The 27,399-nt window shown below is 41.7% G+C and overlaps 1 protein-coding gene across 1 annotated transcript in view; it reads right to left on the bottom strand.

Annotated features, from left to right (window-relative positions):
* Positions 1–1,323: 1,323 nt before the first annotated feature.
* Positions 1,324–27,399, bottom strand: part of ARHGAP18 (Rho GTPase activating protein 18) — a 128,919-nt gene continuing 102,843 nt past the window's right edge. Inside the window, exons 9-15 of the mRNA XM_058676463.1 lie at positions 26,442–26,601; positions 24,754–24,836; positions 20,468–20,674; positions 17,585–17,725; positions 8,230–8,354; positions 3,378–3,439; positions 1,324–1,552 (exon numbers count right to left, since the gene is read on the bottom strand). Coding sequence (XP_058532446.1) covers positions 1,461–1,552; positions 3,378–3,439; positions 8,230–8,354; positions 17,585–17,725; positions 20,468–20,674; positions 24,754–24,836; positions 26,442–26,601 — 870 coding nt within the window. The 3' untranslated portion in view covers positions 1,324–1,460. The remainder of the gene's footprint in view (positions 1,553–3,377; positions 3,440–8,229; positions 8,355–17,584; positions 17,726–20,467; positions 20,675–24,753; positions 24,837–26,441; positions 26,602–27,399) is intronic.

The following is a 27,399-nucleotide window of genomic DNA, read 5'->3' as shown; positions in this document are numbered from 1 at the left end:
GAGGCAATGGAATCAATTAAAAATCAGAGGTGACATTTCACAACCAGAACAGTCCATGTGCCAACTTAAAGTCATATTAAAGAAAAAAGGCAAGTAGAGACTTATGAACACCTAGAATTAAAATAATGCCGAGAGATCATTTAGAAAAAAAGCCATTTAATTATAAAATTTCTGTTTAAATAAAAAAAAAACATAATGCCACAAATCACCACAATTATTTCCAGGATCATACCCACAGGCTGCTCTGGTAATTAGAGGGTAAAACTTCTTTGACTGTTCTCATTAACAGCATTTTCCCTCCTAATTAGAGTGACAGCAAGAGCATCTGAGAAATGTGTAATTTTTCCTGTACTACGACTAAAACTATCATAAACACAGTCTGTACTGCCATCATTTACATACCTTTTTATTTACTACACTCGAAACGCATAAAATATTTAACAATTCTCTGTTGCTTCATTTGCCTTATTTACAGTATAGACACTCCTCTTCTTTCACAATACGATTGGTGAATTAAAATCCCTGGGGATAGTACTGTCTGCAGCATATTAATATATTTATTCTGAATTCTTCCAGTTGACTTATTCAAGAGTTAAAAAGAAAAGGAAAAAAAAAAGCCCTCTTTCGGTAGAATGCATTCTCCAGCCACAACTGGATTATGCATCTTTCTAATGCTAGTATGACAATAAGTAAAACCAGTTATGACTTTCTGAATCCGTTCGGCCAGAGTGCAGCATACACAGAATAAGTTGGCTTTCACTCTCCTGTTCTCTATAATCCAGCTATTCCACACGGGTATATTCTACGCATTCTTAGTCTGTAAGTATTTAATGGTTGGGTAATAATTGTCAGTTTCTGACAGTTCTATTTTCTTGACTGTGGATATGGTTCTGTGCACCTGTCTGATGAACTGAACAAAATGCGAATCATCCCATGGGACGCAGCAGGGAAGAGAAGGAGCAGGTTATTGTCTGGACATGAATTGGATGGTGACCGGAATGGTGCTGAATTAGGCTTGAGTTTGTGATCTCTTGACAAATTGACTTCTCATATTGGACATCTTTTTGGTTAAAAGCAATCCTAGTTGTGGGAAAGCAACTGTGAAGAGGTAAGGAAGGATAGCAGAGTTGGAAGAAAATAGGCAGGAAGAGAACATACTTTCATCTTAAAGATTGAAAAAAAAAACAGCTGCTGCATCTGGGTATGTTTACAAAGTATGCAGGAACAGCCCACAAGCGGGTGAAATCTGCCCTCATACTTCCAAAATACTTCCTAACAACAACGATAAGACGACGATGCTGGCAGCAGCACAAAACCATAGCCTTCAGGTTTGAAAATGTCACTTTTTAATAGTTGGGTACAGGCAGTCATAAGAAAGTCGCCGTTTCTCTCATTTGCACTCTTGACCCAGCAAGAATGACCGCGCAAGTCTTCGTGGCTGTGTACAGTTGGGAAGTCTTCTACGATGGCCTTGACTTTATAACCCACTCAGCATTAGGATTGAGCTGATACAAGTCCTTCATGTAAGTGTCCTCATCAAGGCAGCGTTCCCCTGTTAAAGACACATTTTTATCAGTGTGATACAATGGCCAGACTGGGGTGCAAGGTGAAATGCAAGCCTAATAGTTGTTCATTGTTTTGATGTTATTTTTGATGATGTTTACACGTAGCTGATTAGGGTGGAAAGGGTTGAGAATTATGGGAAAGTGAGTGAGATCTTTGTTTCCACATTTCCTTTTCTTTTCTTTTTTGTTTCTATATCTGCAGGAAGAGGGCGGGGAAGAAGCTGCACCCAGCCTCCCGACCACCGCAGTCCCTGGGGAAAGGAAACAGACACCCAGTGTCATCCCAGGGTCCCTGGTGTGGAGCATGCTCTGAGGGTTCTGCTCCAGTGGTTTTTAACACTTCAGTAGTTCTGGGATGCTGTTTATCTTGTCAATCAGCTCTGAATTCGGAGACCACAAAATACTTATCTTTTTCTGTTTCTCATAATAGTATTAGAAGAATCAGCCAAGGGGCCAGGATCATAACAAAGTGAATCAAGCCACACCTGCAACACCAACATCCAAAATACGAGAACCTGCTTTGTGTTCCCGCTTTGCTAACAGGTTCCCCAAGCTAACATGCTGGCAAAGCAGGAGCAGCCCAGCTGTCAGGGCTCCTCCCAGCAACATGGGAAAACGGGATGCAGCCCCAGGCTCCCGATTTTGGCTTGGCAGCCCTGGCCATCGCAGCCATCAAAGGTGCGAACCAACAGATGGAAATACATCTCTAACTGCCTCTCAAATAAGAAGGTAAAGATTTTAAAATATTGACCTTAATGTTGGAAAAAACAATTGTATTTTCTCTAAACGAATATGTTGCAAATTAATTTAGGAAGCTAAAATTACTATGTGTGGTGGATTTTCACATGGTTCCACAGAAGTTTAGTCACCTTCATTAAGAGAAGTTAATAGCTTTGAATCCACCTTGGAAAGCATACTTAATTCCTAAGATCTAGCGGTACATTCAAAAAAAATATTTTAATATTTAAATAATCTTTATAAACAGGGCTATGAATTCCAGGTTTCTGGTGCCATTGTGGTTAACTTGAATTTTAAGAATGAACTTTTCACATTCTCATACTCAAAATTCAGTATGTAATTACATTTTAAGGTTCCAGGCAAAAATTAATCACTTATATCTTGAAATTATTTTCAATTAAACATCATTTATTTTAATAATTTCACCCTTATCATTTTCAACAATTTAAAAGTTTATTTTCAATTTTAAACAGATGAGTTAAGCAACTGATAATTGTAAAAGTGTAAATAAAATACAGCATATATTCAAAACGAATTCATTTGTCCCATTTCTGTTTGCTAAATTAACAATGTAAGTATGAATCTACATGTAAATGGACAAAACTTTGTAGGAATTCAATTTTATATTTAAAAAAACTATTTTTCCTAAAGCCATAATTCTAAAGACAAAATAATAAATCAATGTTTAGCTTTGTAACATTAAAAACAGTTAATATTTTAACTGCCCCTAATAAAAGTCTTATGTTGGTCTAAAATATGCTTAACAACTTCCTTTAGTAGGATGCAACCCAAGTCTTTCAAAGTTTTGACAAACTTCCATCATTCACCATTCTAGAAGTTATTGCTATTAGAGGTTTGTCTGTGCTGAGGTTGGACACAGATGGGTGTGGGTATAAAAACATCGCAATGAGTGCCTGAAGTCGGTCATTAAGCAAATCCACAGTATCCAGCCGCAGTCTAACACAGGATGCATTGTACTCCCAAGGGCCTTTTCCCCCCACAGATATAAATAACCACGATCAGCAAGGTCAAATCAGCATGTAGAATGCAGAGAACAAAAAATGGTGTGCTTACCAATATTTCCTCCAATTTCATACAAAAAAACTTCCTCTTTCTTGAGAGTCTGGGCAACCCCACTATTGGGAACAAAGCAAACTGATTAGTTGTACCATTAAACAGCTTGCAAGTAAATCACTTTAACATGTTTGGGGAATGCTCGCTGGTACGGAAAATTCACAAGTTAGACACACTGTAATCATCTACACATTTGTATTTTCCCATCTGCTAAATGTGCCAAATAGGTAATAAAAATGTCACACCTGTAAATTAAAATAAACAAGTGGAGTCATATATCTGAAGGCAGATAATAAATTAGTATCTAAATTAGTAAAATTAAAATGTTAACATTTTAATTGCCAATCAAATTATTAATATGATTATCTACAATGCTTAGGAGCCAAAAAGATCCTCATTAAAAATTGTGAGAAGAAATTTGTCCAGCTTAATTTTCACACTGCATTCACTTAGTAAGTCTTTCTCATGGATTTTCTGCGCTCTTTCACATGATGCAAGATGAACATTAGAAAGTAAGGCATGATTCACAGTCAGCTCTCTCCCCACCTTCAACTGCAGGAGACCCGCCCTGTCAGAGACAAAACAACCATTACAGGGACGACTGGACTCAACTGTGCAGATGGCATTCACAAATCCTAGTCTCCAAAGAATGAACTCTCCCAGGACATTAGGTTCAAACATGAAATCTAGTAAAACTCAATGGGTTTCAAATCTATCTGTTAAACTGGCGCATGGGAAACATCCTAAGTATTCAGACTCAAAACTCTGCCAACTCTAACAGACTACACGAAGGCCAAGCACCGGTTTTGGAAATGGTCCACAGAGTACAGGAAGCACGGGCAAGTTTGTGAACTACCACAGTAAAACCGTAAACCACTGTCTCTGGATTGTCTCTGATGTAACTTGCATTCGAGCCACATGGATGTGGTGCGCATTCCTCACCAAGCATTCCAAGGGTCACCCAGCTATGCAGCCTCCTACACCCACCGGCCTTCTGTTGTAGGACAAGATGTTCAGGCCTACAGGCGTTCTCACACTGAAGTTCCACCTGCCCGCTACATCCTAACCAACAACCAATTCACATCGTTTCCCACCAAGTGTAGGCTTAATCTTTAAATCATTTAATAATCATTCTATTCATTTATAATATAGCACATGACCCGATAAATTATGAGATGATAAGAGTCACTGTTGCTATGAAAACAAAATGGAACATTTCAAGAAAGCACATTCAAAAAACGAGCCAGACATTGTCCTGTTTTCAGGATCTGCATTTCACCTCTAGTTGAAAACAGAGTTGGAGTCCCTGGTATATGGCAAGCTTTCATATAATGGTAATCAACAAATTTATGATTAAATGCAATAACCTTTATCATGGACTGGTGAGTGTATATGTAAGTTACTGCTTTATTCGAATGCATGTGTTCATTGGCTTCAATAGAAAGAAGTAGAAAGAAGTAGAAAAGCTGGTTTCCAATTGTCCCTAAAACAGTGAAATAGAAGCAAAAGATGTGCAGGAGTATGGTGTGTGTGTGTGTGTGTACGCATGTATTCATTGATTGCAAATTTCATTTCCATTGTGGCACAGACAGTGCTGTGCACATGCTATCATGGTCACTTCCCCAGTTTATTATTGTAAGACTAGAGGGAGGTCCCTTTATTGTCCATAGTTACAAATAAGGAACTTGGACTTAACAGAGATTCTAAGAGATTTTCTACGGAGAAGTTGCTAGGTGAATCTGGATTGATAATGTGTTTCCAGCATCCCCCAAACACTAGGACAGGGACTCGGACTGAGGGGGGCTGGGCTGTACTGGGAACAGGGGGAAAAAAAAGAAAAAGTTTGCCAGGCCTCCCTCTGGGTGAAGTGGAAGAAAGGAGTGAAGAGGGCGAAGATGGAGTCTAACTGCCGAAGGCAGCCAGTGCTTACTAATGAAAATCATTCAGGTAGAAAATCCAAAACTGCAGAGGACAACAGCCAAAAGACTTGTGCTTGCCGCAGCAATGTGCCTTCCACCACTGCCTGCTGTATCCCCAATAATAAAGTCAGGCGCTGTGTAACTTCACTGTCACATCTGAGATTATCAACAGGTAGAGAAATCAAAGTACGCAACACATTATGCACTTGAGTCCCAACGACGAGTGTTGTGTAAATTCACCCGCTTTAGTCAGAGCTGCTCGCATCTGCAAACAGCAAACTCCAGGACAGGAGAAGACAGCAGGTGCTGACCTCACTGAATCGGACAGACTCTTATGAAAGAGCAAAGACATCCAAGAAACACTAACTGCTGCCAGAATTTAGAGAAACTCAGCTGCTGCAGGACACAGTTCTACAAATTTCCATCTAGTCACACTTGGCACCACTGGCTCCCAGACCTGGAATCATTTCTAGACTCTACCCAGGGAGGAGACTTTATTCAACTTTGAAGGCAAGCACATTAAGCCGCAGCTAGTGTCCCGTATCAGAGCGCCTGATTCACCTCCCACCTGCTCCATGTTTCCCATCCAGCTTCCTGCTAATACTTATGGGAGGCCCCAGGTGAGAGTCGAAGTGTTGGGTTGCCACCACGCACGAGGCAGACTGGATGGAGTTTCTTGTTCTTAGCCTCAGCCTAACTTAGTCCCAACTACTACGGCCATCTGGGGGAGTGAACTAGCAGATGGAATTATGTCTCCATCTCTCATCTCTGTCACCTGGATATTCAAACACACGAGTGCACGTCTTTCAAAAAGAAAATAAGCTGCCTTTGATGGCAGAATTCGAGCTCCACTAACAATGAAAAATGGGTGATGCTGTACATTTCACTTTTCTTACTGGTAGTGTTTGCCTTGGCATGTTGTCAGGAGGGAGATTTACAATGATTTACTGAAAGCCCAGGTATTACCACAAAATATCTCACTCTGTTACAGTCTGTCCCGCATGCAAATTCATCCGTTCTCCCAACTTACTAGCCCCAAGGGGAGGTACTTTAAAATACATGTGTATGGCCCTGTTGACACCCAGTGGAGGGCATTAAACAGAGCAGAAACATACCCACTGCATGTGATACCATGTTAGAATTAGAGGCACTTTGGCATAAAGCTTGACTGAAGCCAGCAAATGCAACAATGAAATGATTAAGTTCAATAAGAGCAAAACAAAGAAATCATTCACCCATATAGGTGCTGGTTCTGGTTCATGTTTCAGCTGCTCCACTTTCCATCCAGCTCCCTGCTTGTGGCCTAGGAAAGCAATCGAGGACGGCCCAAAGCCTTGGGACCCTGCCCTCAGAAGAAGGGGGGTGTCTGACCTAATGACCTCAAAAAAGAGGTGAAAGGGCTTGGCTTCCCTTAAGGGGAGAGTATGTTCTCTCCCTCCATGTGCTTACCACTTGGGGGGCAAATAGCCCTCTCAATCTTTTGCTTTTTCAAGCAATGAGTTCACTTATTTTAAGGGCAGCACATCAGACAGGGAGCTACAGACAGAAAGAAATCTTCATCTATAGGCCCCCAAAGGGTTACATCAGCCAGGACTGGGGCAGGTAGGTGTTATGTGGCAGGAACTCCATCCAGTCTCTCACATGGGTGCCAGGGACTCAAATTTTGGTCCATCACCCACTGCATTCCCACACAAAACAACAGGGAGCTGGATCTGCAACAAGCAGCTAAGACTTAAATCAGTGCTGCTCTATGGGTTGTGGGTGTTGTAAGCAGCCGCTGGCTTAACCCGCTGTGCCACAATGTTATTCGCACTTTCTGCTTTCAAGTGGGACATTTCTTTTATTCATTATATTCCATAGAAAACAGTTGCACCTTCAGCGTGGATTCACTTATACCTTACTAGGTGGGACACAAAGATTAGTTACTCCTCACTAGGGTTCTGAAGATTTCTCTGCACACCCCTCCTAAAACTGTTCTGCACCTAAACTGTTGACATATGTCTTATTAGAGTTATAAGCCACTCTAGACTACTCAAAAAACCCAGGTTCAGCAAAATTATGCTTCAATGCTATGAAATGCTAAATACTATAATGAAAATAGACACGAGACAGCTGAATAGTAATCTATAGCCATTTCAAGGTGTATAAAACCTGGTTGTATATAAACCAAAATTGAAATGTCAATGAAGAAGTCACAGGATGTGGTTAAGAACTTGCATTTTTTTTAACATACTGGTTACTCAATACTATGTAGATTAATTCCATAACATTATAAATTGTTACTGATGTAATGTTGGGGCTTTTAATTGATCGGGATGATACTCTGCCGGCTCTACTTTCAGACCAGAGATGGTCTCCCCAACAAACCGTTGAACTTATCTGGACAATAAGATGCTGGACTCTATGCTTGATATATGCTTGCATTGAAAGAATCTCAACTGAACTTGAACTGTGGTAATGCAATAAGGTGGATGATTCCACCATGGGGTGGGGAGGTTGTGGAGGGGTGGGGGGAATCCCAGTACCTATAAAACTGTAATTAATAATAATAAAAAAAAAGAAAACAGTTGCACCTTGTCATTGCTTTAATCCCACTGCAACCTAATTAGCAATTTTCCTACCTGCCTACAAATAACAATTAACCTCCCATCTACGTATTCTGAAAAGAACATTAAGCAGCCTCATTTGCCAAGCCCACTGCAGGCGCAGTGAAGAGACACTCGTCATCCTGCTTACACCGAGCTCAGCTTAAACTCAAATACCATCAAACAAACTCAACTCATTCCAACAGTCTCACCCTTAGGTCTGCTCCTCTCTCCTCCTGGGAAGATGAAAACCCTAAACATTTGACATCAGCCCATAGTTAAAATAAATAACCAGAATGCATGAAAGTAAGTACGGTATACCATGGAATAATTAAAAGAGGTCTCTACCTTTCTTGGCTGAGAAACCTGGCAAGTACATCACTGGCTTTCAGTTCTTCAGTGAGTTGGATTGCCATGGAAACTTTCGAAAGATGAGGAGCTTGCACTCGAATCACTCCCTGAGGAACATCAGCCTGCAAAGCAATAACGGCATTGGAACAAAGCTGGCAGCAGCTGGGATGTGTAACTCTGTACAATGCATTATACGGCAAGTGTGCTTAACTACTATGCATTTTACTTCACTACATAAAAACCTTAACTACTGTATAATGTAATTTGCTAAATTACATCAAACCTCAAATATCCTCTTAATGGTGATAGGGGAACTTTATAATGCCGGTGCGGTAATGCTTAATTATTTTTAAAGATGTAAAGAATGACAGCAATAACCATTACTGCCATATTAAGTGCTGATTTCTGAGTATTATCTACTGGAGGGTTCTTCTTCATGTAGCAATTTATGAAATTGAATCAGAAAGCAATTATTTCATGTGCTATTGTGATACGTGCATTTTAAAAATCTTTCCATACATTTACAAAATTTTTCCCAAAAATTAGTCTCAAGCAAAAAATATGTTTTTTCTAATATATCTGTGTCATGTCTGCTCCCCACTTGGTTAATGACCTTATGCCTTTGACTATAATCTCTGAACTTAAGAGGACTTAAGTGGAGATGAAGACCATTTTGTGAATTAAATATCAATGAAAGATTCTGCGGTTTATAACATCAAAATGTCAACCATGGCAACTGCAATATTAGACACGGTTAATTCCTAAATGATTTTGCTAAAACAAATACTGATTTAATATTTATAACCATATGTTTTAAACAGACTTGAAAACACCAAATTATGCCTAAAGATAAAAGTTTTAAGTACTACAAATAACAAGTTCAAGTCAATTGAAATTCACTAAGCATCTTCTGAGCACCAAACAGCTTTCAAGGTCTACTTACCTGATAGGTAAGGCACAAGGCTTTGAAAGGCAACAGCACGCGTATATTCACAATATCACACCATTTGTTTTAAAGGTACATGGTCTTGAATGCTTTTCCTTTTTTAACATTAAACAGAGATACACTATAGGAACCATTAATTTCTTTCTAAATGACAATTTTTTTCTAAGTGGTAACAATTTCTTTCTAAATAGTAACATGCCTTGGGAAACTGGGCAGCACAGAATGTAGCTGCCCACTGAAGATCTGAAAGTCCTTCTCATCACCATCAGAGATTTCATGTGGAAATATCAGAAATGAAGCACCATGGTACCGACGGGTGACTGCCCAGGGAGCTCAAGATGACAGGCCACAGACTGTCAACAGCAATTTAACCATGAAGACGCTTTGGAGGTCTGACTACAACCTTGGATATTTGGCGATAGCGGGCCACACCCCACCTGCAGCCTCACCTCTTCACTTGGGCAAAGGTCCCAGAGTGCACTTACACACGATGCAATGATTCCACTGCTGCCCGAGGAACTGTCTTCATCATATTCTCATCTAACTTTTCTTCCAGGGATACTGGGTTCAACACTATTCTTGAAGGTTACCCCAGTTCCAATCCCCATCCAAATCCATACCTGGGCCCCTCAGTTTCTGCATCATCTCTCACTTTCAAGGCTTTGTAATCAGTCTGATTGCCCTGGTCTGGTCTCTGACCTTGACCTCAATCTTGTCCTCAGGATTTAAATCTAGTACAGCTCTTTTCCCTGGATGATACAACAAACTACTTTACTGGTAACGTTTTGGGAAATATTCTTTTTATAGATAGGGAATTTCATGTGCTAATGTTTCCTTCTTCCTTTCAAAGCAATTAAGTCAGTGGGGGAACTTGTAATTTAGGGGCTACATGCACTACCACCTGACCTTGTCCCCTGGGTTTGAGTTCTAGCTTCTTTCCTAGCATAGCCAATCAAGTTGCTGATCCAGCCTTGCCTGTTTCCTTTCAGGAAACAGAATAAAAAGCTCGGATCTGACAGTAACATTTCAGTGAGAACAACCATCCAAAGCATTGGTACTGCTTGAAAACATTCTACCTTGGCTATTCAGCAACCAAGGCCAACACATTATTTCTGTTAGAGGATATGATGATGACGACAATGACATTGTGTAAGGACATAAAGTGGCTAGGTCCTGACAATAACCGATACTTTAATGTCAACATCAAAAGATAGGCAATCCTTGTCGGATTATGGCCCTTCCACATTCATAGCATCAAAATGAAACTTCCCAAGCACCCTCCATGCAATTTCCTTGATGATGAAGATTCTACTATGTAACATCTATGTATGCTCTTGTTACGGGTCAAATATTCAAGTGATATGGGCAAACACCCTTCAGTGTCTATGATGAAATGATCACTCAAGATATTTTTCACTAAAGATATAATTATGAGAGCAAAGTTTCCATAGAATAAAAAATGTACTAACATATACTCCCTTAATGGGAAAAGGAAGGGAGGGAGGGAGGAAGGAAGATAGTTTCTTTTGCCATATGATGCTTCCAACACAACTAGGACAGGACAAAGACTGGAGGGAAGGAATTACAGAGCCTAAAAGAGAGAACTCAGTCATTTATTCCTGCAGGGAGCTATGGGAGAACGCCAAAGTTAGGAACATTAGCATGCACCTGCTGAAGGGGATGTGGCATCTGTTTCTTAGACCTCCTAGGAAGACATGAAGAACTTCAGTAATATGGCCACACTCCACGTTGGAGAAAGCACAGCTGTGCTTCCTCCTAGAAGGCAGCAGTGTGGCTCACTGTGGCGGCAGGACCAGTGAGGCAGCCTTACGCCCAACACAATCATCCAGATCACTGCTTCCAGTTACATGTCTGAAACAGAACGTCCCCAGCACTCATTTCCGAGGCCACTGGATTATTGTCCGGTATAGTACGGCACTTCAAAGATTTTGCGGAAAGTCAAATTACAAAATAAATTTCAGGCAGGCATTTTGTGAAGCAAATTAAACCACCACATGGGTCACCTACATCTCCTGTTTAGAGCGGCAGTCCCTCTGTCTGGGATCTGGCTCCTGCTGAATGTGTGTTCTGGGAGGCAGCAGCTCAATGGGTGACCTCTACTGAGCTCCAGGCTGCTGTCTTCAGTATGATCCTGAGATGTCTGTGTCTGTCCATTTCTCTCTTGCCCAGCCCATTTATTCTTTTAAAATAAATAATGTTAAAAGACTAATTTAGTGAAGCACATTTTTAAGTCTATACACACCCAATTTTTCATAACATGCATCTTTATAAACTATTGGATGACCACTGTATACATTGAATTTAAGAGTTTTTTTTTTTTTAGTTTATTTTTTGGCTCCAAAATAAAGCCATGTTTTAATCTCATTTTTCCACAAACTTTTTGAAGTGCCCTTGAATGTGTTATGCTGCAGACCACACCTTTCCTTAGGGCATAGGCATTGTTTACCAACACGGGTACTCCTGCACCGGCTATGAAATAAAGCATTTCCACTTCTCTTTCCCTCAATGAGCAAAAGAGTCCAGACCAACTCAGGTTCAAGACATCAATTCATTTCACAAGGTGTTAGAATGTTAATTCTCTTGAAAAGCCTTGGTTAAGCCAACAATGCACAAAGCACCTTCCCACATTGACTAGCCTTGCTCCCTGACAATTAGACACCCTTTATTTTAGGGGTGTGTGTGTATGTGTGTGTGTGTGTGTATGGTGAATAGGGCTAATCCTCATCATTTCCGCAGTAACACGGCCCATCTGAATTCTTAGGACACAGACATCAAGAGCCTACCTTCACACAAACTACCATGGCTTGCACCTTTGCAGAAAAATGAGTTCAGCCAGTAGACACAATGGTGAAGATGAAGAGGTTACAACTCGAGTCTAGGATGATTTTTACTGGCTAGCTCGACAAGAGAAGCCAAATGTTTTTTACACAAGGATGGCAAACCAGCAGTGGTGCCAAAGCTCTTGTTTAAATGGTATATGACAACCACTATTAAGCTCCGGAAGCACACTGTATCAACTACTAAGCTATTAGTACACTAATTACAGCGAGCTGCCAAGCTCTGCAAAGACACAACACGTCTGATCATTAAACCAGCCTGTTGTCAACTTAAGTCATTTTGCAATTTTATAATTTTTCTCCCAACAGCTGTGATTCTGACCCCTACACGGTTTTGATACTGAATTATTTGTGAGCTTAAGTTATGTAAAGGAAGAGAGGATTCAGGGCAATCCTTTACTAACACTGTGAAGTTTGTCACAATCTACAACTGAAACAGGGTTAATTTCTTCTATATGCAAAGACTATTGCAAAAGAGAATGATTTCATCTGATATTCACATGTTTTACATGCAGTTTCAAGCATCTAATTCTACCTCATTATTTGGTTAAAGAATGATTTCCATTATTTTCTCAAAAAGTACGTATAAACACTACCCATTCTTTTGCACTCCAAACATTAGAAACTTAATGTCGACCCTTCAGAAGAAACATTAATTTCATTAAAAAGCCACTTTTATTTTCAAAAGGGCAAACTGGATCCATAGTTTTCTCTGAACAAATCTAAATATAACATTTACTTTATAAGATTGAACAAGGACATTTTAGCAGGGTATCTTAAACTACAAGGGCAGACTCCTCACCTTAGTCTGAACTGAAAATGTCAGGAAACAGTAATACAGAAGGAATTCTCTTCTACCTGAACAGTCTAGGTCCTGATGATAACTGGCTCTTTGTTATCCAAATGCCTTAAACCTTTACCGAAGTCACAGACTCAGAGAATTTTAATGAAAGACCTTAAATAACTTCCATAGTTAATAAGCATTTAATCTCCAGTGAAACAAACTCTGATATATTTTGCTTTTAATATGGCGTTTTTATGCACTATAAAAAAGTCAGAGAATGTCATAAAAAGCAACAAGATTTTGTACTTGATATAGTAATTTGATTTTCCACTTGGGTCCCCAAGTAAATCCCGGGACTGTGTCCAGACCTAAAGCAAGCGCTTGGAAACAATACCTGTGACAACACAGTGGACTGAATGCTGCTAAATGAAAGCAGGGATGGAATTCTAATAGAGCTGTGATTACAGGCATGCAAGCCAGGCCACAAGTAACCCGGCGCCTCCACCGCCCCACTGCCTACCAGCCCCAGCGTTCTTCTGCTGGTGGCAACAACAGATCTCCATTTTGGGTAACTGTCAGGTGACTCTGGCAAGTCACTGAAGTTCTCTGGAACTTCGGTTCCTCTATTGTGAATTAAGGCTGTGACACTATGTCATCCCAAGTTAACACAAAAGTTAATTATACAGGAGCAATCTTTCGCTTCATTAAGCAGTTAGGTCACAAATAGTGAGCGGTGTGGCTTGGTCACATCATCTCAGAGCGTGGCTCAGGTCTCCCATGCTCCCAGATAGAGCTTCCACTGGGGAGTGAGCTTGACCAGCAGAAGAAAGATGGTCCAGATCGAAGTCCACAATGGACCCTGCATCCTGAACAGTCAGTGATTTCACAAGGGCCCATCACAACCGCTCCTCTACCCATTAGGCGGAGATGCCATCCTAGCTAACCGTGAGGGCAAGGATGGGATGCCTGCAAGTTCCTTAATGCAAGCACTCAGGGAAGAAAACTGGCCTGGGGAACAAGACCAGAAATGTGGATCTGATTATTGCTGAGGGACTTGTGGAACTCATCTAACTCTGTCTCTACTTCTGTGCGCATCAGGAAAGCTCCATGACAAAAGGCAACGGGTGTGCCTATGGTACACAACGATCTGGGCAGGAAGGGAGTGAAAGTCCCCGACAGTTTTTATTTAACACATATTCTCATGACTTCAAGGGTCCCAATGGACACCTACTCATAATTTTCTTTGCTTTCTTTAAAAAAAAATATCATACTAAACATACCTTGCTGCAGACTTCCGGATCCTCCCCTAACATTTGGGAAAACAATCTGAGGAGTGTAGGATTAGGCGAGGCAGTCCTGATGCCTCCACCGTGTACTACACCTCTGTGCCCAGTCCAGCTCTCCCTCACACGCACCTTACAGGGCACGTGACGGCTCCAGCACTCGCGCTCTGCTGCCCACAGGGGTGCTCTGGATTGCTCTCCTGGCTTTGGCCTGGACCGACGCTGGCTTTTGTAGGCATTTGAAGAGTAAACCAGGTGGTGCATGATCTTCCCTTTCTCTCTTGCTCTGACATTTGGCAATTCAAATAGAATGCAAAGTAAATCTGGGAATCCATGTTTTAACGTAAGCGGATTTACGTTTAAGAAGTTAGAAACTGAAGCCCAAAGAGCTAAAAGGAGCAGGGAGGCTCATCAGCAACCGGGCGAGAGCTAGACTCGCAGGTTTCAGGTCATGTGACTTCCCAGGTGTGTGGACACACACGTGCAAGAGATTAATTCCAATAACAGTATCAGAAAGCGCCTATCCTAATGGTCTTTAATTTTGTAACTTTCCTCATCTGTTTCTTTTGATTATAACTAATACATATTACTTGCTGCTATGTTAGAGCATCTACATGTGTCCCAAACGATTCTTACGTTGTAGTCTTGAGAAACGTTTGTTCTGGATTTCTACTGTTGGCTAATGCGAAGACATGGCGTTCCTCACATCCAATCAGCACCCATAGTCTGTGGGCTCTCCTGGCTCATGGTCTAAACTATTTCCCTTTCTCGATTGAGCCTTGGTTCCTTTGAAACGTTTATTTTATGTGTTTGACACGCAGAAGAATGAGGACAGAATGAGAGCAAGTGAGTGAGAGAGAGAGGGGCAGGAATCTTCTAGCCATTGGTTTACTCCCCAGGTGAACACAACAGGGCCAGAAGCAGGTCAGGCTGAAGCCAGCAGCCAGCGACTCCATCTGGGTCTCCCACGTGGGTAGCAGGGACCCAAGAACGTGGGCCATCCTCTGCTGCTTTCCCTGGACCATTTGTAGGGAGTTGAACTGAAAGCAGAGGAGCTTGGATTTTTATTACTCTGCAGACAGAGGCTTAACTCACTGTGCCGCAAAACCTGCCCCAGACAGTTTTTAAAGCTACATATAAAACAGATCTTATAACAGTTGTTCTCCATATTTATTGCAACACAGGTATGCCATATCGAAGGCAGGGCTACCCACACGGTTTAAGCCAGATGGTATCCCTGCTCCTGATCAGACTGGCCCAGCACTGGTAGTTTTGGGAAGTTGGGGAGTAAGCCCGCACCTGAAGGATCTTCCCCACCTCCATACATCCGCCTCTGCTTTGGAAATAAATGATAAATCTTAAGTTAAAAAGATTACAGTCCAACATGTTACAGTGAATCTGTTAACTGTTACATTTTGGCATCAGATGGAAGCTCACACACAATCCTGATACTTTAATGCCTTTCACTTATCTACAGCACTTGACCTTATCTGGCACTCACATTTGCTGTTCTGTAACTGTTTTCTGAGTATTTTTTGTGCCTAATAAAATGAAACCAAATCAAAGACAAATCCTGAAAATGGATTCAAATTTTTCAGCAACTGTAGCAGACCTAATGCATCTATCCTAGGGTCTCGGGGCTGGGACGCTTCCCAGTGCAGACTAAATTAGATTCACGCAGACTGGGTTACATCTCTCTTTTCCAGTGACATCCGGAGATGTCACTACAGGGTTTTCACATCTCAGCTTGGCTCCCCCATGCAGCCCGTCTGGCATGCACCTCCTATTCCTCAGGTCTTAGTCACCCGCTCCTAGGAAGCGTGCACTCCATCTCCCTGCACATCTCCTGGGCTTCCTCACGTCTTCAGCCAGCACTGATTCCTTCTGAACACCTAGCCTCGAGGGGGGTCTTGGCACAGAGGCCATGCTGAATAGCATTTCATTAGCCACTGGCTGAATTTCCCCCAAGAGAAAAACCCAACTCTGGAGAGATACACTTATAGTGATCACTGTAAAACTCAGACTGAAATCCCAACTTTTAAAGTGGCAGGCAGTACAGTATGGAGACTGCAAAGATGAGGCTCAGACCAGCTTGCATTCATTCAGTCCCAAGCACAAATGAAAGGAACCCGAGCTAATGACTGTTTGTCTGGAAAGGACAAAAACCAATGAAGTATCATTCAATGAATACTTCAGAAGTATCATGATGCAAATGTCTTATAAAAAAAAAGACAAGGCTATATTGTCATGTAAAATACATGGGTAATTCAAAAATTTCCTGGAACATAGAAATAAAAATGTTTTGGTGCAAAAAAATTGAAAATTCATACAAGTGAGAGATCTGCAAAAAGTTCATAAAATGTGAAATAAAGGAAAAACTATGCATGGATTTCAAAATGTATTTGTACCAAAGGGTCTTAATAGTTCCATGAAATTTTTGAAGTGCCTCTTCTGAATGAAGCGGGATCATGAAGCCAAAAATATTCACACATCTACTGTCACGTTAAAGGTCATGAACATTCTCAAGAAAAACTAGTATCTCATTCATTTTTTTTAGCCTTATGATAGCACCACACCTTTCTCAGGAATATAAATATTTGCAATTTTGCTTTATTAAATTTTGCATTTTTAAAGACACTTAAAAGTTGATCTTGAAAATTTCACAACTCCAATCAAAGTGTTGCTTTAAAAAACAGGAATTATAAAAATTTAAGAGGAATAATTTTTTCAAAAAGGAAAAATGAGTTACTGAAATGCTTAAATAGGCCAAAGCAAAAAAAAAAAAAAAAAAAAAAAAAATCACACAAAGGCTGGCAAGTGCATTTTCACATGATTCCACAAGATGGCAGCATGCAACTGAGCAACACGAACAGCGGTAGTTGGGCGCTTACTCCCTTGAACAGAACAATAGAAACCAGTTCATTTCACCATCTTGCTCTAGAGCTTTGATATCCCTTTAATGTATTTTCATATCTATTCCATTAATGTGGACCCACTTCGTAAAATAATCTCACGGTAGTTTGAAAACACTGACACAATCAATTTTTGGAGATATTTTAATTTTCTTCTAATCTATCTCCCTCAAAATTCTTCTGATCAAATAAATGAACTTCAAAGGATGTGAGTTACAACATGAGCTTTACGCTGTTAGCTCTCTTGATTTTCCCCATCTTACTCATGAAAAAATTTCGGGAAAAAGAACAATGGTTCATGCAATGAATTCTTTACTTGGACATTGTACATTTGGTGCGCAACGAGAAAGCAGGTGTGTTGTGTGTGTGTGTGTGTGTGTGTTTTCATTGGTCTTCCATCATTCCCTATTAAAGAATCCCCTTGCCGAGTTTCCAACCTCTGACTAATGGTACTGACCACAGGTAACAACAGGAGACAAGGCCTAGGAAACAGTACCAAGGGAAAGCAGGAAACATTTTTAGTTATAAAAAAAATAATAGTGAAAAACATATCTTCAAGAGTTCCTCACATCATTTGTATTCTTCTCTGGCTTCTCATATTTTTCTCGATCATAAGCCATTTTCTTCAGCAATTTCTTCATGGCTTTTTTATCCTTCTTATGATTTTCTGTGTTTAGTTTCCTTACTTGGTTGACAATGAACTTGGGAATCTACAGAGAAAAGAAATGATGTTGGGGAATGAAAAAATTGCCTTCATTTCTTAAATCTCAAAGTAAGGAAGGTTTTCTCTTTTGGATGAGTATGCCATTTCTAGGCACAATTCATTAAACATGTGAAAACAAAGGGCACCGCACTATCCACGTAGCAGGTGCACAGCATCTACATGATGCCATCTACCCCCGTCCTGAAAGGTTCTAAGAGGTTTGCAAAGTTCAAGGCAACAGTAGCCATCTTCCAGGCCAAGATCATCAGGATTGGAGACTGCCTGGGGTGAAGGGAGGGGGCCCACCCCTGGGGCTGAGTGCCCCCTCAGCAGGGACCTTCCCAGAGCCCCTTCCTCAGTCAGCTTGACCCTTCACAAGAGAAAGAAAATCTCACCAATTAACCAAAGCCAACAGCACCAATCCAGGAAACATTCAGCTCAGAAGCCATGAAAGCAAGAACCAAGTATCTGCAGTGTTCGTGTAACCATCAAATAATGTGGGCTTTTAAAAAACTGACATTTAACAAGTGCACATTATTTTTTGAAAAATTTTTAAAATTTAACACACTTAGTTACCCTTTATATAAATTTTTTATTTAAAAAAAAGCATTCAGGATCTAGAATATCATCCTTTTTAAACAATGTAATAGTTTGCGGTTCTTCAAGTAAGAGAATGAAACATATTATAATTTTGCTTGGGATTTCTTAATATGTATTTGTAAATGCATATAAAATACCTCACTCAAAAATTCCCCATTTTTCAGGCAAAGGAAGCCTTACTCAACCAAGCAGCTCATTTACCGTCACACTGTTCCGACTCCGCATCCAAACTCCAGCTCGGCCATGGGTGTTGGGTAAGTGGGTAAGACTGCTTTATGACACCTGCATCCCACAGTGAAGGGGCAAGTTCAAGTCTGGCCTCGTGCTAAAGAGTGTTGTGGGAGGCAGATGTACTGGCTCCTGTGCTTGGGTCCCTGCCTCCTCCACGGCAAATTCAGACTGGATGCCGAGGTCATGGTTCTGGCCTGGCCCAATCCCAATCATTGTAGGATTTGGGGAGTGAATCAGCCGGCCAAGGACTAACTGCTCCTTTGCCCTCCACCCCCTTTCTTTCTTTGTAATTACCTTTCAAAATAAAAAGTAAAGCAAAACTTCAAGCTCAAAACAAAAGTAAAACAGAAATATCCCTGAAATATCCCCAGCATCCATGGTTCAAACGGAACTCTGGAAGCTGCACTAAGGGACGACACTATCGAGATAATGGGAAGGGATCGCAGGGAAGGAGGGGGCGGGGGGATGAATTCCTGTACTTGCAAAACAGTGCTATGGAAAACCAAAAAAAAAAAAAATCTTTTAAATCTAAGAAAAATAACTGAATGATCTGAGATCAAAACAGGGTTTACTTTCAGAAAGACAATGGACTTCCATATTGAGAAAAGTAACATTGACCAGAATAAGTAATGAGTGAAATACTTCTCAAAGAATCTCTTTTCATGACATAATGTCATATTTTAAAATTAAAATTTGAGGGGCCAGCACCATGGCTTCGTCGGCCAACCATCCGCCTTTGTAGCTGCCATTCTCTATGGGCACCAGTTCAAGTCTCAGCTGCTGCACTTCTCACTGAGCTCCCTACCTATGGTCCTAGAAAGCAGTGGAGGGTGGCATAATGTCCTGTGTATCCACAACCATGTGGGAAACCTGGATGAAGCGTTGGCTCTTGGCATTGAGCTGGCTTAGCCCCAGCCATTACAGCCACTTGGGAAGTGAACCACAGCCAACTGCAGTCAGCCAGCATATGGAAGATTTATCTATTTTTTTTAAGATTTCTTTATTTATTACTGGAAAGTTAGATATACAGAGAGGAGGAGAGACAGAGAGGAAGATCCATCTGCTGATTCACTCCCCAAGTGGCCGCAACGGCCACAACTGAGCTGATCCGAAGCCAGGAACCCAGAGCCTCTTCCAGGTCTCCCACTTGGGTGCAGGGTCCCAAAGCTTTGGGCAGCCCTCGACAGCTCTCCCAGGCAACAAACAGGGAACTGGATGGGAAGCAGGGCTGTCAGGATTAGAACTGGTGCCCCTCTGGGATCCTGGCACTTGTAAGGCGAGGACTTTAGCCACTAGGCTATCATGCCAGGCCCTCTTTCTATCTTTGTAACTCATCCTCTCAAACAAATCAAATCTTTAAAAACAAAATATAAAAATCTGTGGTGGGTGTTGGCTTACAGTGGGTTGAGCTGCTGCTGGGGGCACCTGTATTTCAGATCAGGGTTCAGCCTGTCAGCCAGGCACCCTGAGAAGCAGCAGGTGACAGACACAGTGCTTGGGCTCATCTGTGTCACACACATGGGAGCTGTGGCTGGAGTTCTGGGTTCGCTGTTTCAGCCTGGCTCTGTCCTGGTTGCTGCAAGCATTTAGGGAATGACCCAGCAGATAAAAGAACTGTGTGTGTGTGTATTTCAATCTTTCTGTTTTTCAAGTCAATGAAAAAACGAAGCAGACATTTAGAAATGACTAAGACCCTTCAGAAAACAGAAATCAGAGGATCCTCACCTAAGGAAGAAGACATCTTTGGTACCTTCTGCTCTCAAACTCTTCCATGAAGCTGGTGTAATGACACAGTATGTTCTTCAACCACGAAGAAGCAAGCACATTTTCTCTATCAACCTTGGGAAATTCTGTTCTAATCCTCTATATACAATCACAATAGGAAACCACAGGGTCATTGACAGAGCTTAATACTCACCGTCCAGAGAAGTTTCTGATACTTAATCAATAAGTGCATGATATTTGCTGTTCCGGCTGCCATCACGAATTCTCGCTGTTCGTTGGATTTCAAACCCAACGTGTGACACATAAAGAGATTTGGGGCCATGACCATAGCTACATTCATGACTGTCATCTTATTTTTGTCTTTGTTATCTACGACTCTTTGGAGAAATTCAAGCAGCGCCTGAAACAGAGATGATGCTTTGAGATTCCAAACATACATGAGGAGATGAAAGCAGAGCAGCATACAGGGTTTTTCTCAAGTCCTTAAAAGAGGCGGCCGTGCACGAGGACAGAGGACTGGCTGCATCCATCAAAGCGGCTCCCTTTGGCTCACTCCGGAGACGGCCCTTTGCTGCTCTTAAGGATGCTGCCGGCCCTGGCAACGGAGGCAGCAAGTGCCTGGTCCGAACAGGCAGCGCGTGAGATGCAAGGTGCAGGGGATGGGAATTCAGAACGCCATTAAAACACCCACCTGTGTCAGGACGTGCTGTCCTTGCAGAGATTAAAGTGGAAATTGCTTCCAAAGGCTCAATCAGCCTCAGTTTCAATTGCTTTAAGGCATTCAGTAGCTGGCTGACACGGCAATTGCCAAACAGGAAGATGGGAGGGTTTCAAAAACAAGCAGTGGAATGAATGGGAAGGCAGGTTTTACGAGAGCAGGCTAATCAAATAGGTAGCACCAAACCTCCACGTCCCTAGCTGAAACTCATCCTCTGAGTCTGCCCTTGGGGCCAAGGGCAAGCTACAGCCACCCTGCTCTGAAAGGACTCCAGGTGACAAACCGGTCCTTTGCTCACTGCAACTACTTTGGTCTACAACAAGAGTGACAATAATTACACGGGTATTCGGTGTTTTCTATTGTGACACACACGACAGAGATCATTTCACTTACTCCCTTCTGGAGGCAGATGCTGTAATTATTCCCATTTTCCACCTGACAAAAAACTGTTAGATAATGGAACTCCATCAGTGGAGGCCACACGGCTGGCAAATGGTGGAGGAGGAGCATCACTGTAGGTGTCTCTGGCTTTTCGTTTCTGAAATCCTGACCACTGAAAGCGCCATCGTGTCAGGGTTAGCCTAAGATCCCAACTTGCAGAGGCCAAACACACTACACTGACACGGAGAAGCAGAAACAACAACCGTTCTTCTACCAAATTTCGGGGAAAGAATTCCCCTAGTACAAGGATGTTGATCTTCACTTAACTGGAGCTGCTCTACAGGCCTCCAACATGTGCAACTACTGCAAGCCAGAGCCTTCAGAGCTACCAGTGAGATCCACTATCCAGAGAGTTAAACTGTAATCTAAGCCTAAGTTTATATACAACCAGTATGTTCTCAAATGAGGACAAAAGATTAATTGGTGATGTTTGAAAATATATATTTAATTTTGTCCCACAGAGACCAGAATAATTGTTCAGGGACCATACTATCTTTTTCTTATGAGCATAAAGCGATTATGTAATAAACTATTTTAATTGTGGTGCACACATGCAATAGATTCTTCAAATCATTACCACCAGAGTGCCAGACATAGGGAGAGTATATATAAAATCAATGAGATGTTTGCCAAGCCCTTGCTTTCATCAGGGCTTTCTCTTCTCCAGAGTTGGCAGAAATGGCTCTTTTTAAGAAACTCTCCACGTTATCACCAGCCTGATAGGTGTGCGAGTCATTGGACATGCAGAAAACTCCAATTTGAGTGGCGGCAGTTACTTATTCACTAGGAGTAATCTTGGAGGAATTCTTCCCCCTCTGTTCTCAGAAGTCTTCTCATTTGTAAAATGGGAACACTCATCTCCCAGTCCGCAAGACTGACGTAGTGCAAATAAGCCATTCCTTACAACCACGGACAGGATCAAGATCAACAATGACATCAACATGGATCGCCTCTGCAGCTGTCCTGGTCAGGCTTCATGCAAAGTCAGACGGAGAATGGTCACTGCTCCACAGGGCACCACAATCCCAGGTAACACATCGTTCTGACTTTGCAGCCAGCCCAGAGACACCTTGCACCAGGAAGTGGGGTTGGGCCTGGCACCTCCCACCTGTTTGTTGGTGGAACTCCTCTTCCCTCAGGCCAGCTGAAGGAGGGCTGGGAGGGCTGCAGAGGCTGAGCAGCCTCGTTTTCAGCTCTCTGACATCTTACGGTGAGGCAGTTTCCATTCTTTCTTACAGAACTAATTTTTTTCTCGTTGATTCTCTTGTACATGGTCACGACATTCACCACAACGTTGCTACTCTGAGAGTTCCAGTTTGAAACTTTGATCGAAGATGATCAGTTAAAACAGTGAAGCTTAAGATAAGCAAAACGACTTGCCTATCCCACAGTATTTCCTCCCGTTAATTATGAAGTTATGCTTCCAGCAATCTCAATGCAAAAAATAACCCTACATTTAAAAAAATATATTTTCTAAACAGAATTGTCTAAAATATGCCCTAGACTAGGAAGGAAATGGCCAAAGATGAGTTGTTGACCAGTCTTGTCCAATCGCAGTCCCAATGCACTCGATGCTACCTCCCTCGACCATATGATTTAAAGTGACCATAGCTATGTTTTTTTCAACTCCCACACCACACTGCTCATTCAAGCAGGTAACTTTACATGAGGAAGAAAAGATATTCCTCCTGCTTTCTGGGTAGTTGAAGCCCCATGACCATGAGGGCATGGCTGTCTAGCAGAAGACACACTGGACATCATCCCCTCTTTGTCCTGGGCCGCTCAGCCATGGCCTGATCACACATGTGCTCAGTGTGGTCCTCTCTGGGGTTGGCTCCCTTTCAAAAATTAATTGAAACAAAATCATATTGTTTCCCAAAGCATAACAGGTGAATCAAAAAGAAAAAAAAAAAACTAACTTAGCAGAGGAACTAGCTCTTTGCAAACTCTCCCCTGTCCGATGGTGAATGTAATGTTTCACTCCAGTAATCCTCCTTTCAAGAGGGGTTGAGTCCATCAAGAGCCATCCTGTGGACGTTAAAGAACTCTCACTCCTGTAGCTGTAGTTCACGCAGTTTTAATGAATTATAGGAAAGTGTTCTCATATTCACTGTTTCTTTCTTAGCATAACTTTCTGTTTTAAAGTCAAAACAATGTAGACAGTATAGCAGCAAAGGCCCCACCCTCCTTATGGGGGAAAAATATTCAGGTGAAGGAACACCAAGGCAAGCACTGTTTCTAAACCAAATAGTAACCTGCTCTCTTTTGTCTTTTAGTAAAGTTTATGAGCCTTTGTGACTACTCTATCTTTTCTATTAGGGAAAGGAAGTCTGAAAATTAATCCACTGTTTAAAAAGTCTCTGATAACATGTATAATAAAAAGCAGGAGGTCACATAGATACTAAAACAAAAATAAAAGGTTACTAATGAGAAACTCAAGCCCTTAAAGAAATACCTAGAATTTTAGTGGGTCTATCTTTTAGCTAACAAATATTTAAAACCAGCATTATGACTTATCTTGAATGTATAATCTGTAAGTATAAAATGCGACACCTTTAGCCATCAGTGGTTTGTAGATAGTAAGCTTTAGGACTTACACTGTAACTGTTTACTTTCACCTCACACTAAAAACCTATTAAATAAAATTTAGAAAATGTAGAAGAAATTTTAAAAACTATTCATATTTTGATTAATGAATCAACTTCAATAATGTGCTTTTGGTAACTGAAATTTTATAATGAAAAGTGAAAAATAATAAGTAACCCCCATACTCTCAATTTTATTGATAACACACCCAACTTCATCAATTAACAAACAGTTCAAGATTTTTTATTATTATGGGCCCTTAAGAGTGGTCCTTTTCGGGCCCGGCAGCGTGGCCTAGCGGCTAAAGTCCTCACCTTGAACGCCCCGGGATCCCATATGGCGCCGGTTCTAATCCCAGCAGCTCCACTTCCCATCCAGCTCCCTGCTTGTGGCCTGGGAAAGCAGTCGAGGACGGCCCAAAGCCTTGGGACCCTGCACCCGTGTGGGAGACCCGGAAGAGGTTCCTGGTTCCCGGCATCGGATCGGCGCGCACAGGCCGTTGTGGCTCACTTGGGGAGTGAATCATCGGATGAAAGATCTTCCTCTCTGTCTCTCCTCCTCTCTGTCTATCTGACTTTGTAATAAAATAAATAAATCTTAAAAAAAAAAAAGTGGTCCTTTTCTTTATAGATTTCAGTACCACTTCCAAGCTGAACATCACATTGCTTTGCCACAAACCATGAAATACCATGTTCAGCTTTAAGGGATGGTTCACGTAAATGAGGCCAGCTGACCTTGAGCGTGTCCCTGTTTGCGTCAGGCAGGAGGATGACCAGCAGATTCAAAGCCTGCAGTTGCTGCTTCTTGGATGGCAGATCTACAACAGAGCACATGAACCTAAACTCATTTTCACTGAATGTCTTCCTTTCCTCTTCCTCCTCCTCTCCCTCCTCGCCCCGCTCCCCGCCCCCCCCCCCCCGATTTTGTAAGAAAAGAAGCAATTTCACATCAACATTCCTGGGAACGGAAGACAGGATGAGTGAGCAGCCTGCCGTGTTGTGTGTCTGGTGCAAATCCGCAGCAGCTGCTCCAATCTCAGAACGCCTGCTCCAACTGTGATCACATGACGTACAGCCTCATGTTTATAGACACACAACACAGCTTTGGAAATCATTTTCTCTTCTGTGTCACAAATAGCTAACCAATGGGAAGCCACAGAAGATCAGACCTTTCACCACAAAGTAACAGGGCACCGTCCTTATAGGGACTGAACAGGTCATGCCAACAATCCATTAATTCCAATGGCGATATGGACTACAGGGCTTGGAACATGTTAGGATTTCAAAAAATGTTCGTGGAATGAGTTACAAAGCCAAGCAATAATTAAGGAGTCTAAGAGATGTGTACCCCTATTAATCTATTTAAGTAATACTCATAGAGTGCCAAAATCATTCCAGCATTTCTTTACTAACAATAAGGTTGGTTCCTTAATCCATATCAAGGAAACACATGCAAAGTGACCCTATTCAATAATTAAAAAAAATATTTTAAACAGAAGGTAATCTTGATCTCTCTTTCAAGAGAAAAACATCTGTTGAGAAAAAGGTAATTTAAGCAGCAGATAATTTCAGTCATATCACTATGCGAAATTCCAAAGAAATGTTATGATAAGAGATGACTCACGAAATTATCTCAATATTGCATGCTTTAATAACCTGGAACAGTTCTGGCTGTCAGCATGGCTCAATAGCTCACAGTCATTATTAATAGTGCCTCTCCTTCACTCTCAGAAGTGTCCCAGTTTGGAAATTAAAGATATGGTTACTTGAATGTGGTGACGGCCTCCTCCTTTCTGAGTTCCAAGAGCAGAAGGGACAAGTATGTCAGTGCATAGCCTTAGCAGGTTTCTGTTGACCGGAACAGGAATCAAGACCCATTGGAGACATTAACTTAGAAATCGCCTAGGACAACAAGGCGGCAGCACGTCGGAAATTTGCACCGATCTACCTCTAAAGCAGCAAAAAGCTTTGTTCTAGGTCTCGGTGTGACAGTTGCAGAATTTAATTTTTACACAATGCTCACAGACTCCAGCGTGTCCCTTGTTTTTATGATAACTGTTGATCCACAGCCTCTCCTAAGTGTTGCTTGTGAAGCTTGGCATGGAACATGTGGCAGGGCTCTTCCATGAGTCACTCTATTGTAAGAGAAGTGTGAAATCTCCAGGCTTTCACTCTAAAACACATTGTGCTGCTTAAACACTGGGCAATTAATCTAGACCCAAAGAGAACATTCTGTTATCTGTTTACTCAGAGATGTAAATTTATGAGACACCAGAAACAAGGCGTGGTGGTGAGCACTCATGAACATCAGTGAGTCCATATGGCCATCCAAATATTGGTTCTACTCCTTGGGGAGGACAAGTGCCATTACAATTTGTGTGGATGGCATCGGCACCAGGGCTGCTTCAAAGGGTGCCACTTACACTGAACAGCCTGGAAAGCTTTGAGGTACTCTACACTGAGCAGTGGCTGGGGCAGCTCCCGGATAAAGAGCTTCAGCAAGCTGGCTGCATCATGCTGTTTGACACTTTCCCAATTAAAAGTCCCTTCATAAAACTTTGCTTCCAGTTCTTGGCAAAGATTCTGAAAGGCAAAAGGAAAACAAGAAAAAAAGAAAAATCAGTGAATTTTCCTTCAGAGTGAGATCAGATTTTCACTTCACAAGAATTCTCCTCTATAGAAAACACAGCAAAATACCAACATTTACCATTTGCTGTTACTAAGAAAAATAACCCCTACCAACCATGACTGGATTTTACCAAAGAAATATACCTAACATCGTAAGATTTTTTAAACGTATACCTTTTTCTGGATACTCAACAAATCTTAGGTGGTACAGGAATCATGAAACAAACTTTTATAGTAACCCTTTCTATCTGGGGTTTCAGGTAGGCAATCGGGTCTCCATGAGTAAGAACGCCACCCAAAACAATCCTGTTGCGGCATTGTGCACAGCGGGTTGCAACCTGGGAGTTTACATCCCACACTGCAGTGTTAGGGAGCCAGTGCTTCTAATGCAGCTGCCTGCTAATTTGCCTAGAAGGCAGCAAATGACGGCCCAAGGAGCTGGCTTCCCACCACATTCACAGGGGAGCTAAGCAGAGTCCCTGCTTCCTGAATTCATCCTGGCCCAATCCTGCCGCTTACAGACATGTTGTGGGGGCGCTGGTGGTGAACCAGCAGATGTGTGATTGCTTTGTCTCAATCACCATGTGATTCAAATGAATAATAAAAGCTTACAAAAAAAGAAGCAATGTTTCAAATGATTTAGAAGGTTCATACATAACAAAATACATAAAGCAGCTGTGAGTCTACTGGAGAAGACTACCAATGATTAGTTTCCTCTGGGAAATGGAAAATGAAATTCTATCACCAATGAGC

This window comes from Ochotona princeps, chromosome 1 (genome assembly GCF_030435755.1).
Source record: "Ochotona princeps isolate mOchPri1 chromosome 1, mOchPri1.hap1, whole genome shotgun sequence".
Classification (NCBI taxonomy): domain Eukaryota; kingdom Metazoa; phylum Chordata; class Mammalia; order Lagomorpha; family Ochotonidae; genus Ochotona; species Ochotona princeps.
Note: the sequence above shows the minus strand (reverse complement) of the source record. Positions and strands in the feature narration are given on the sequence as shown.